Raw genomic sequence first — 13,159 nt, 5'->3', positions numbered from 1 at the left:
GAGTCGATGCCTAAGCCGTCATAACTACCCCTAAAGGGGTTGAAACAGTTCAGAAGAGTTGGTGCATATATTATGGAAACATTTTGTGACATATTTTTGTTAGTTTTGGACTTTGGTGAGGGGTTTTTCAGCTGTTCGGGCCCACACATTTTTTTTTTTCTGGAGACAAGCTGATGTTCGGAGCTGAAGTCTACGCCCCATCGTCTGTGATTGGTCAACAGTAGGGATTCTGTTGTCATTCAGTGATAAACGACTCGTTTTCATGCAAATTATTTCATTGAGAAATACTGCACCAAACATCTTAGTTAATGTCAAATTGCATGACTAAGATCTTGGCAAAAGCGCAAAAATGTATGACAGATTTCTTGAGTTATCTCCTATTTAATTTGGACTATTTTGAGGAAGTGTATACTGGTTACGGGGTCTCAAAATGGACAAACAGTACTATTGCCGGTTTTTTCTCGTTTTTCAAGCGGAAGTCTTTTAAGGGAAAATACGAGCACACTTGTTCGGTTCAGCTCGACGAGTTGGGCTAGGTGCCAGCTGAACTGAAGCACGCTGATGCCTTAACCCCCCCACCCAACCCTTAATGTATCTGAGTTCAGTATTAAACATGCCACCCAACCAACCTGGGAAATAAACTCAGCAAAAAAATAAATGTTTTTCAGGACCCTGTCTTTGAAAGGTAATTTGTAAAAATCCAAATAACTTCAGATCTTCATTTTAAAGGGTTTAAACACTGTTTCCCACTAACAGCTTACAGACAGTAGGCAATTGTCACAGTTATGAAAACTTAGGACATTAAAGAGGCCTTCTACTGACTCTGAAAATCACCAAAAGAAAGATGTCCAGGGTCCCTGCTCATCTACGTGAACGTGCCTTAGGCATGCTGCAAGGAGGCATGAGGACTGCAGATGTGGCCAGGGAAATAAATTACAATGTCCGTACTGTGAGACGCCTAAGAAAGCGCTACAGGGAGACAGGACGGACAGCTGATTGTCCTCAGTGGCAGACCACAGGTAACAACTAGAGGTCGACCGATTATGATTTTTCAACGCCGATACCGATTGGAGGACCAAAAAAAAAAACGATACAGATTAATCTGACTATTTTAAAATGAAAAATAACTTTTTTTTACATTAATTCATTTTTTAATTTTGTTTATTTGTAATGATGACAATTAAAATAAGTGTTCATTCAGTATTGTTGTAACTTAATATAATACATAAATAAAATATATTTAGCCTCAAATAAATGAAACGTGTTCAATTTGGTTTAAATAATGCAAAAACAAAGTGTTGGAGAAGAAAGTAAAAGTGCAATATGTGCCATGTAAGAAAGCTAACGTTTAAGTTCCTTGCTCAGAACATGAGAACATATGAAAGCTGGTGGTTCCTTTTAACATGAGTCTTCAATATTCCCAAGTCAGAAGTTTTAGGTTGTAGTTATTATAGGAATTATAGGACTATTTATCTCTATACCATTTGTATTTCAAATACCTTTGACTCTTGGATGTTCTTATAGGCACTTTAGTATTGCCAGTGTAACAGTATAGCTTCCGTCCCTCTCCTCGCCCCTACCTGGGCTCGAACCAGGAACACATCGACAACAGCCACCCTCGAAGCAGCGTTACCCATGCAGAGCAAGGGGAACAACTACTCCAAGTCTCAGAGCGAGTGACGTTTGAAACGCTATTAGCGCGCACCCCGCTAACTAGCTAGCCATTTCACATCGTTTACACCAGCCTAATCTCGGGAGTTGATAGGCTTGTATTCATAAACCGCAGAGCTGCTGGCAAAACGCAGGAAAGTGCTGTTTGAATGAATGCTTACGAGCCTGCTGCTGCCGATACCAAGGTGTCACTTGGAAGGATTGAATGACCTGTATTCTGCTTGTGATAATTAGTGATTCACAGTTTAAACCGGTCTGAAATCTCTTTTTAAATGTATTTTATTTGATGTTCTCTCTTCTGTCTCCTAGCAAGCAGGCGGTGTCCATGTGTCACAGTGTTCCGGTGTTGAGGGTGGAGGAGTGGCCTATCACAGGACAGTCTCTGACGGGTGACAGTGTTAGAGCACTGATTGACAGGGTGAACAGTCGTGCCCGGGCGGGCGTGAGGTTTGTGGGCTCGGTGCTCCAGCCGGCTGGAGGAGGGGCCAGTAACGATAGGATGCCTAGCCCCAGGAGGGGCTGCCGATCACTCCCACGCACTCCTCCATGTACCCCTCCTGGTGATGGAGACACAGACCTGGAGGAGCACAGCCCTACCTACAGCCCAGGTGAGATTCTGTTTTTCTTGTCTCTTTTCGTCCCGGGTCTCGTCTTCTCTTCTCGTCTTTCCTTTCCTTTCCTAATCTTTTCTATTTCTCTCTTTCTCATGAGTTGAAAGGATGGCACTGCGAGACTAGTTCTCTCATCTGTCTCCTCCCCTGAATAATGTTGACATGTTGGTTATATCAGCTCTCCACAAACCCTCAACATGCTGAACACATCAGCCACACTGTGGAGTCCTGGATATTTTCTCCCTTCAACACTCTACTCATCTTCCTGTTATCCCCCTCTCCTCCAGTCTGTCAGTGTAGTTCAGTTTAACTCTGTGTTGTGTGGCCTTTCCTGCCCCAGGACTATCAGTCAGCACCAACTCTTACCCACCAAGCAGGGCACAACTCCTCACCACAGAGACAACCATACAGATTGACATGTCCTTAGCAGAGCGAGTGGAGTTCACATTATAGTTCCCATAACCTCATTGACTGTGTTTTATCTAGCCTTCTTGTTCTCCTCAGTGATGGCTTGAACTGGCAGATTGATCTGACTCGCTTTTGTCTCTCTATCCTCTTTTCCCTCTACCCTCTCTCTTCTCCCTGCCTCTCTCTTCTCCCTGCCTCCCTCCCTGCCTCTCTTCTCCCTCCCTCCCTCCCTGCCTCTCTCTTCTGACTCCCTCCATGCCTCTCTCTTCTCCCTGCCTCTCTCTTCTCCCTGCCTCTCTCTTCTCCCTGCCTCTCTCTTCTCCCTGCCTCTCTCTTCTCCCTCCCTCCCTGCCTCTCTCTCCTCCCTCCCTCCCTGCCTCTCTCTCCTCCCTGCACCCTCTAAATTCAACTTTTCAATTCAATTTCAGGGGCTTTATTGGCATAGGAAACATATGTTTACCTTGACAAACAAGTGAAATAGATCATAAACAATACAAAATCTACAGTAAACATTACACTCACAAAAGTTCCAAGTGAATAAAGACATTTCAAATGTCATATCTTTAATACAGTGTTGTAATGAGGTGCGAATAAATAAACATAAATATGGGTTGTATTTACAGTGGTGTTTGACCTTTTCTTGTGGTAACAGGTCACAAATCTTGCTGTTGTGATTGCACACTATGGTATTTCACCCAGTGTGTGTGTGTGTGTGTGTGTGTGTGTGTGTGTGTGTGTACGTACGTACGTGTGTGTGTGTGTACATACACATACATACAGTGGGGCGAAAAAGTATTTAGTCAGCCACCAATTGTGCAGTTCTCCCACTTAAAAATATGAGAGAGGCTTGTAATTTATCATAGGTACACTTCAACTATGATAGACAAAATGAGAAAAAAAATCCAGAAAATCACATTGTAGGATTTTTAATGAATTTATTTGCAAATTATGGTGGAAAATAAGTATTTGGTCAATAACAAAAGTTTATCTCAATACTTTGTTATATACCCTTTGTTGGCAATGACAGAGGTCAAACGTTTTCTGTAAGTCTTCACAAGGTTTTCACACAAGGTTTTCACACACATTCACTAGGTCCCCCCGTGTGGTTCTGGGATTTTTGCTCACCGTTCTTGTGATCATTTTGACCCCACGGGGTGAGATCTTGCGTGGAGCCCCAGATCGAGGGAGATTATCAGTGGTCTTGTAAGTCACCATTAATACAGGTAACGAGTGGAGGACAGAGGAGCCTCTTAAAGAAGAAGTTACAGGTCTGTGAGAGACAGATATCTTGCTTGTTTGTAGGTGACCAAATACTTATTTTCCACCATCATTTTCAAATAAATTCATAAAAAATCACAATGTGTGATTTTCTGGATTTTTTTTTCTCATTTTGTCTGTCATAGTTGAAGTGTACCTATGATGAAAATTACAGGCCTCTCTCATCTTTTTAAGTGGGAGAACTTGCACAATTGGTGGCTGACTAAATACTTTTTTGCCCCACTGTATTAACCATATGGATTGCATAATTGGCCTCTGAGGATCCGTAGGGCCGTGATCATTGACAATTCACATTACACAATATGTTTGAAGCGTGCGCCCCAAGCCGCGCTCCGCGGTAATAACTATAAACAATAACTGATGGCCCACTCCCCCGATCGCCACAGATAATTCAGATGAAAAGGTAAGGGTCGGTGGACTTACGTGGATTCATGGACGCACAGAACGTCTGGATCAGACGGAGTTAAGGAAGAGAAAGCAGTGAGCTCAGGCGATGGCAATTTCCTCCTTTTATGGAGTTGAGATCTGTCTGACATTTCCACCTGACCTAATTAAAGCGCCCCTGGCCCAGCTGAGTAAGTGGCAATGAATTAAAGGAGTATTCCACCAACTCCATGGGCCTTTTCTACAGTACTACTGCCAAGAGATGAGCTATAGGTGTACCCACCATAGGAGTCTCCTCGATGCCTACCATTGACTATGTACATACCAAACGTCTGACAGAGCTGCAGGAGTTGTGACCCATTTTTGTTGATTATGTTGTTGTAGTTGTGTCCTAGGGGGGCATATGGGGGAGGGAATGCTGCCACCTCCAGGTAGGTGTTTGTCCCACTGTGTGCTGAGGGTGTCAGGTTCTTGTCCAGTTCTGGCATTTAGGTCACCACAGACTAGTACATGTTCCTGGGCCTGGAAATGGTTGATCTCCACCTCCAGGATGGAGAAGCTGTCATCAATAACGTATGGGGATTCTATTGGGGGGATATAGGTAGCACACAGGAGGACATTTTTCTCTGTTGAGATTATTTCCCTTTTCATTTCTCGACAGATGTAAAACGTTCCTGTGTTGACTAATTTAATAGAGTGGGTTAGGTCTGCTCTTACCTCGTTAGCATACCCCCTGGGTCTCTTCCCTGTTCCACACCTGGTAGTTTGGTGGATGGGACTACCAGCTCTCTGTAACCTAGAGGGCAACCAGTGGGTCCGTCTCCTTTATACCATGTTTCATGTAGTATGACAATGTCTGTATTTCCAATTTATTTGATTAAGTCTGGTTCCTGCTCTTTAGGTCAAAGGCAGATGACCTCAGGCCTTGAATATTCCAGGATGAGATAGTAAAAGCTTTGTATTCCATATTGTCTAGTGTTGTTTTTGTGTGGTTTAGGCCTGGACCATCACCGAGCATGTTGAGCATCTCTCTCTCTATCCTTACCTCCTCCCCATCTCTCAGACCTGAGGTTGCTGGTGTTTTTCCACTCGTGGGCACCAGGCTGTGCTCCTCTGGAAGCTCTGGCCTTCCAGTACCACCAGGGGGCGCTGTCCATGCGCGTGTCCAGGAAGGGTCAGATGGTGAGCTCGCTGGAGGCCGATTGGCTGGAGCTGACTGCAGCCTACTACCGCAAAGGCTGGTCATTGGTGGACTCGTTTGTGTACTGGGACACACCCAAAGGTACTATCAAATACTAAGATATAGAGAGACTTCTAAGGTGAATGTAAGATGCATGTACATATGTGCCCCCCTCATACACGTGATCTTATTCATTATGATTCACAACATACAACTAAACTTACATCAGCAATCGTACTCTGAGAAAACGAGCCTAGGAATTACTGTGTAGTAGTGGCATGTATAACTATTCTGTAGTGACAGCCACATCAGGCTTAGAAAGCAAAAACAACATGGATGCTGTGACATCTTGCCTAGGAGTTGTAAGGTCTCCAGCAATGATAGGCCAACATCCTATTACAGTTTACTTCTCTGGAAGAGAGGATGGGATTAAAGAGAAATTAAGAACACTTTGTCCTCATCCATCTCTCGTGAATCCACATCTTTCTCAATCATCCTTCTCTCATTCTGCTACTCTATCCATTGTCTTTTCAGAAATCTGTTGTGTTTTGTCTCCCTGCTTCCTTCGTCCCACGGATCAGTCACTTTCTGTTTCCCAGTCCCTGCTCCTTCTCTCCCTTGTCCCCACCCTTCTATCCCTCCTCCTGCTCTATCCTCCTTCTTGCTCTTCCTGCTCTCTCCTCCTTCATTCTCCTCCCCCTTCTATCCCTCCTCCTCCTCCTCTCTCCCACCTTTCCACCTCCTGCTCTATCCTCCTTCTTGCTCTTCCTGCTCTCTCCTCCTTCCTTCTCCTCCCCTTCTATCCCTCCTCCTTCTTGCTCTTCCTGCTCTCTCCTCCTTCCTTCTCCTCCCCTTCTATCCCTCCTCCTCCTTGCTCTTCCTGCTCTCTCCTCCTTCCTTCTCCTCCCCCTTCTATCCCTCCTCCTCCTCCTCTCTCCCACCTTTCCACCTCCTGCTCTCTCCTCCTCACTCCCTTCTCTCTCCCTCCTCCTCTTTTCCCCTCCCTCTCCCTCCCTCTTCTTCCACTGTGGCTATATTTGGACCTCTCTTCCCAACCTGGCTTCTTGTTGCACCATAGACTGGCAGCATAAAATCCACATCATTTGTAGACATCTGGGGCCTGAGAGTATAGCACACGGGGGACTCTCGCTCACATACAGCCTACTTCTTCGTGTCTTTAACTAGCTCATTGTCATGCCAATGACATACTTTCAGTACTGACTAGAATTCACTGCCTCGCAGAGCATTGTTCACGTTGCAGTTCAACAGCTACTGTTAAGGTATTTTATTTAACCTTTATTTAACTAGGCAAGTCAGTTAAGAACAAATTCTTATTTACAATGACGGCGTATCAAAAGGCCTCCTGCGGGGACGGGGGCCTGGGATTTAAAAAATTAAAATAAATACAATATAAATATAGGACCAAACGCATCACAACGAGACAACACAACACTACATAAAGAGAGACCTAAGACAGCATGATGACAACATGGTAGCAGCACAAAACATGGTATAAACATTATTGGGCACAGACAACAGCACAAAGGGCAAGAAGGTAGAGACAACAATACATCGCACAAGGTATCTGGTGACGCACGTCTGTCCCCCGATTGCATTCATGTAACTCAGATTTATGTATGAGTTTTATGTTTTCTGGTTGATATGCGTTGTGTGTTGATACACTGAACAAAAATATTAACACAACATGTAAAGTGTTGGTCCCATGTTTCATGAGCTGAAATAAAAGATCCCAGACATGTTTCATACACACAAAAAGCTTATTTAGCTCAAATTTTGTGCCCAAATTTGTTTACATCCCTGTTAGTGAGCATTTCTGCTTTGCCAAGATAATCCATCCACGTGACAGGAGTGGCATATCAAGAAGCTGATTAAACAGCATGATCATTACACAGCTGCATCTTGTGCTGAGGACAATAAAAGCCCACTCTAAAATGTGCAGTTTTGTCACACAACACAATGCCACAGATGTCTCAAGTTTTGAGGGAGTGTGCAATTGGCAGAAATTCCACTATGCCCTCAGACGAACCATCAAACAGGCAAAGCGTTAATACAGGACTAAGATTGAATCCTACTACACTGGCTCTGAGGCTCGTCGGATGTGGCAGGGCTTACAAACTCTGTAGTCTGTAAAAGGGAAACCCAGCCGCGAGCTGCCTAGAGACACGAGCCTACCAGATTGGCCAAATGCCTTTTATGCTTGCTTCGAGGCGAGCAACACTGAAGCATGCATGAGAGCGCCAGCTGTTCCGAACTACTGTGTGATCACGCTCTCCGTCGACGATGTGAGCTAGACCTTTAAACAGGTCAACATTCGCAGGGCCTGACGGATTACCAGGCCGTGTACTCCAAGCATGCGTGGACCAAGTGTCTTCACTGACATTTTAAACCTCTCCCTGACCGAGTCTGGAATACCTATATATTTCAAGCAGACCACCGTAATTTCTGAGCCCAAGAATGCCAAGGTAACCTGCTTAAATGACTACCGCCATGAAGTGCTTTGAAAGGCTGGTCATGGCTCACATCAACACCATCATCCCGGAAACCATAGACCCACTTCAATTCGCATACCGCCCCAACAAGTCCACAGATGACGCAATCTCAATTGCACTCCACACTGCCTTTTCCCACCTGGACAAAAGGAACACCTATGTGAAAATGCTGTTCATTGACTACAGCTCAGCGTTCAACACCATAGTGCCCACAAAGCTCATCACTAAGCTAAGGACCCTGAGACTAAACACCTCTCTGCAACTGGAGCCTGGACTTCCTGATGGGGCTGTTGTGGAGCGGGTCAGGTGGTTCAAGTTCCTTGGTGTCCACAACACCAACAAACTATCATGGTCCAAACACACTAATACAGTCATGAAGAGGGCACGACAATGCCTATTCCCCCTCAGGAGAATGAAAAGATTTGGCATGGGTCCCAGATTCTCAATTGTTTTTACAGCTACACTATCGAGAGCATCCTGACCGGTTGCATCACCGCCTGGTATGGCAACTACTCAGCATCTGACCATAAGGCGCTACAGAGGGTAGTGCTTCCTGCCATCCAGGACCTCTATACTAGGCGTGTCAGAGGAAGTCCCAAAAAATTCTTAGACTGCAGCCACACAAGTCAAAGACTGTTCTCTTTGCTACCGCATGGTACCAGAGCGCTAAATCTGTCCAAAAGACTCCTTAACAGCTTCTACCCCTAAGCCATAAGGCAAATGGCAATGAACAATTAATCAAATGGCTACTCGGTAATGGTACCCCCTGTATATAGCCTTGGTATTGTTATTTTATTGTGTTACTTTTCATTTTTATTTTGTACTTTAATTTGAGTAAATATTTTTAACATCATTGTTGGTTAAGGGCGTGTAAAGTAAGCATTTCACGGTTGTTGTATTTGGCGCATGTGACAAATAACATTTTTATTTGATCTGAATGTGCGAATGTCCACCAGAGCTGTTGCCAGAAAATGTCATGTTAATTTCTCTACCATAAGCCGTCTCCAACGTCGTTTTAGAGAATTTGGCAGTACGTCCAACCGGCTTCACATCCGCAGACTACTTGTAATGGTGTCGTCTGGGCAAGCGGTTTGCTGATGTCAACGTTGTGAACACAGTGCCCCATGGTGGGGTTATGGTATGGGCAGGCATAAGCTACGGACAACGAACAAAATTGCATTTTATCGGTGGAAATTTTAATGATACCGTGATGAGATCCTGTCGTGCCATTCATCCGGCGTCATCACTTCATGTTTCAGCATAATGCAGAGCCCCATATCGCAAGGATCTGTAAACAATTCCTGGAAGCTGAAAATGACCCAGTTCTTCCATGGCCTGCATTCTAACTAGACATGTCACTCTTTGAGCATATTTGTGATGCTCTTGATTGATGTGTATGACACAATCATCAGCCTGATCAACTCTATGCGAAAGAGATGTCGCGCTGCATGAGGCAAATGGTAGTCACACCAGATACTGACTGGTTTTATGATCCACACCCCTACAATTATTTTGTTTAAGGTATCTGTGAGCAACAGATGTATATCTGTATTCCCAGTAATGTGATATCCATAGATTGATTTATTTATTTAACCTGACTGATTTCCTTATATGAACTGTAACTCGGTAAAATCTTGGAAATTGTTGCATGTTGCGTTTATATTTTTGTTCAGTATAGTTTACTGTGTGTGTGTGTTGTTGTCAGGTGAGCCTGTGCCCAGGTCACTAGAGGGGCTGTTTGTCTATGAGGAGAGAAGCACTGCCCCTCCTGCCAATGACACTATCGTAGTGGAGCAGTGGATCGTCATCGAGGTCAGAGGGCCGTGTGTGTGTGTGTGTGTGTGTGTGTGTGTGTGCGTGCATGCGCGGGTCAGTCAGTGAGGACAGGTGAATGTGTTGCAGTAGGTATTCCCTAGGGAAGATCCTGTAGGGAGAGAGAGGTTAGCATTGTGTGTGTGTGTGTGGGAGGAAGAGATTAGCACTGTGTGTGTGGGGGGGGGGGGGGGGGGGGGTGATTAGCTTGTGTCTGTGTTGGGGGAGATTAGCATCATGTCTGTGGGGGGTGGAGATTGTTTGTGTGTCAGCAACCCTAATGGTAACACAAGAAGATGGATAAACAAGTGTAGAAAACATTCAACAATTACCTTTATCCAGTGTTTGACAACATTGTTGTGCTGTGTAGGGTTCTGATGTGAAGACAGATTACGGGCCACTCCTTCACACACTGGCTGAGTTCGGCTGGCTGCTCACCTGTGTCCTGCCCACACATATCATCCGCCATGACAGGTAACACACATAATTGATGGACATTTTGATATTAATGTTGTTGGACCAGTCTTGGCTCAAGTCTCTGTACTCAAGTGATGAACCTGACATTGCACTTAAATGTTTTGTGTGTTGCCTGATGGCAGTGGAGGGAAAAGTACACAATTTTCATTCTTGAGTAAAAGTAAAGATACCTTAATAGAAAATGACTCAAGTAAGTCACCCAGTAAAATAGAACTTGAGTAAAAGTCTACAAGTATTGGGTTTGAAATATACTAAATCATTTCAAATTCCTTATATTAAGCAAATCAGACAGCATAATTGTCTTGTTTATTTTAATTTAGGGATAGCCAGAGGCACACTCCAACACTCCGACATAATTTACAAACTTAGCATGTGTTTAGTGAGTCCTTCAGAGGCAGTAGGGAGATCCAGGGATGTTCTCTTGATAAGTGTGTGAATTTTATTTAAAAAATTGTCCTGCTAAGCATTCAAAATGTAACGAGTACATTTGGGTGTCAAGGAAAATGTATGTAATTTTCTTAAGGAATGTAGTGAAGTAAAAGTTGTCAAATATAAATAGTAAAGTACAGATTCCCCAGAAATCTACTTCAGTAGTACTTTAAATATTTTCACTTAATTTACACCACTGCCTGATGGTCCAGAACAAACACGTCAATTTTGTAGCCCGGGTCATCACGCCTTATTTGACTGTTTTCCTTCATAAACGTTTGTAATGTTGTGTGTTTTGTCTAGTGATGGTAACCTGGCAACCAAGCATGTGGTGTTCCTACAGAGACCAATCAAGACCTCTTCAATACCACAGAGGAACCATGTGAGGGCTTGGTTTCAGTTAGCAGCTTTCCTGTTGTAGAACAAAAACACTGTGGATTTTTTTATATGATAAAGGGAAGTGGAAAATGAAAGCAAAGTGAGATGTAGCAGTATCATACAAATCAATTAATTGTATTAATAAGGATCGGACCCTTTTTTATTCAATTTTTGCCTAAAATAACATACCCAGTAACATACTGATCCAATGAACCATTGCATTTCTGTTCAAAATGTATCAAGACTGCCCAAATGTTCCTAATTGGTTTATTAATAACTTAAGTTCATAACTGTGCACTCTCCTCAAATAATAGCATGGTATTCTTTCACTAATAGCTACTGTAAATTGGAAAGTGCAGTTAATTAGTTTATGTCCTGGTTACTTACGTCATGCTATTCATATAAACGCACTTTAGCTCAACCGTCCCGAGGGTGGGACACCGATCTGTAGAGATCCTTAAGAGGTTTTAAATTGCTACACTATAATGCCTGAATTTAACCTTAAACACTCAACTTGGAAATGTCTAATTCTGAAGTGAGACTGAAAGCTAGTTGCCGTTACACACATCTGCATGTTGCTTTTACTAGATATTTGAATGACCGGTGACTTATTTGCGTAATGTCACCACCAGACACATGAAAGACTCTTCCTCTTATTCTGTCCTCTCCAAGGCCGGGTCCATTCAGCGCGACGTGTCCACTCGCTCTGTGAGTCGAGGTGTGGACAGCCCCCTAACACCCCCCAATGTGGAGTTGTCCCCCACCGCTGGGGGTATCGGGGGGTTCCCCGTCTTCGGAGGGGGGTACCCCAGCACCCTGTCCCACCTAGAGGGGGGCTTGGAGCATGATGACGGGGCGGCAGAGGTGACCTGCATGTGACCCCTGAAATGGACACATATATACACCCCCCCATCTATTCCTCTAATCGCTTCCCTAACCAAGAATACTAGAAAAGCTAAACTTGGCACTGTGTGTTTTAAATTCTGAAGTGTTATTTTTATACATTTTGTTGGGAAAAGCAGGCTGTCGAGACACCTTTGTTCGTACCCTCACACAGTCCAGATTCACACAGCACCCTTTTCATATGATGAGAAAGAACACACACACATTCACACAACTGTGACCAGCAGAAAGCACAGGACATCTCCACAATGACCGGGGGAACCAGGAAGAAGCTTCCATACAGACCCCTGGATTGAACTCTGACCAACTACACACCTGGTTGTTGGAACGTGTCCCCATGTTTTGGGACCCCCTCCCCCAGAACTGCCAACACCCCCGTTCAATACAACTTTATCTCATCCTCTGACGTGTAACATCACACCTACTCTGGCACATGGTGACACGGGCCAGAAGCACAGCTCCATTGGGTTGAATACATTGTAGTGCAGCTGACTAGGTATTCCCTTTCCTGCCACCAGCTCCTCTCCCCTGTTGTCTCAAACACACCCAGCTGGATGGAAACGTACCAGGCGGACAAACACACGCTCGCTGTGTGTTGGTGCTACTGTCCAGGGCCTTGCAGCATTTAGCAATATTATTCAAACAGACATCTTCCTGTGATAGTTGTCAAACTAGGGGTGTTTGAGTTCAGGCCTGGAGAAGATTATTTGTACAGTAATTGCATGGGTGAGTTTTATTTCCACATACCAGACTGCCAAGCCACAGGGTTGCCTGGGAATGAATTGATAACATACAGAACCTTCTCTAGATATGTACATTAGGGCTATACATGTGTTGTCTGATTGTTCACTGATCTGTTCAGGATGTCATCATTTTTATTCATTGGCATCAGATTCTATTCCTGCACCCATTGTCATTAGAAATAGCTGGTAGTTATTATTTTGAGGCCTGATAACCAGTACCATAATTGTTTTCATTCTGCCCGGTGATGATTCCTTTCCTCAGTTCTTCAGACAAAGGCCCTATTGTGTTACTAAGGGAGATGGCATTTGTATAAGAGACCACAATGATGGACATTTGTAGTTATACAACACAGGTTTATGAGCCCCCTTGTTTTG

General features: G+C 44.1%; 1 protein-coding gene across 2 annotated transcripts in view; it reads left to right on the top strand.

Annotated features, from left to right (window-relative positions):
- The window catches only part of LOC110501839 (raftlin-2), a 34,490-nt gene extending 21,456 nt beyond the window's left edge, over positions 1-13,034 (top strand). Inside the window, exons 3-8 of one of the 2 annotated variants that reach the window (XM_036959265.1) lie at positions 1,981-2,279; positions 5,416-5,634; positions 9,748-9,854; positions 10,225-10,328; positions 11,064-11,142; positions 11,811-13,034. In XM_036959265.1, the coding sequence (XP_036815160.1) occupies positions 1,981-2,279; positions 5,416-5,634; positions 9,748-9,854; positions 10,225-10,328; positions 11,064-11,142; positions 11,811-12,017 (1,015 nt within the window). In that variant the 3' untranslated portion in view covers positions 12,018-13,034. The remainder of the gene's footprint in view (positions 1-1,980; positions 2,280-5,415; positions 5,635-9,747; positions 9,855-10,224; positions 10,329-11,063; positions 11,143-11,810) is intronic. The other variant, XM_036959266.1, reaches the window with a different exon arrangement.
- Positions 13,035-13,159: the final 125 nt, after the last annotated feature.

This window comes from Oncorhynchus mykiss, chromosome 22 (genome assembly GCF_013265735.2).
Source record: "Oncorhynchus mykiss isolate Arlee chromosome 22, USDA_OmykA_1.1, whole genome shotgun sequence".
Lineage (NCBI taxonomy): Eukaryota > Metazoa > Chordata > Actinopteri > Salmoniformes > Salmonidae > Oncorhynchus > Oncorhynchus mykiss.
Note: the sequence above shows the minus strand (reverse complement) of the source record. Positions and strands in the feature narration are given on the sequence as shown.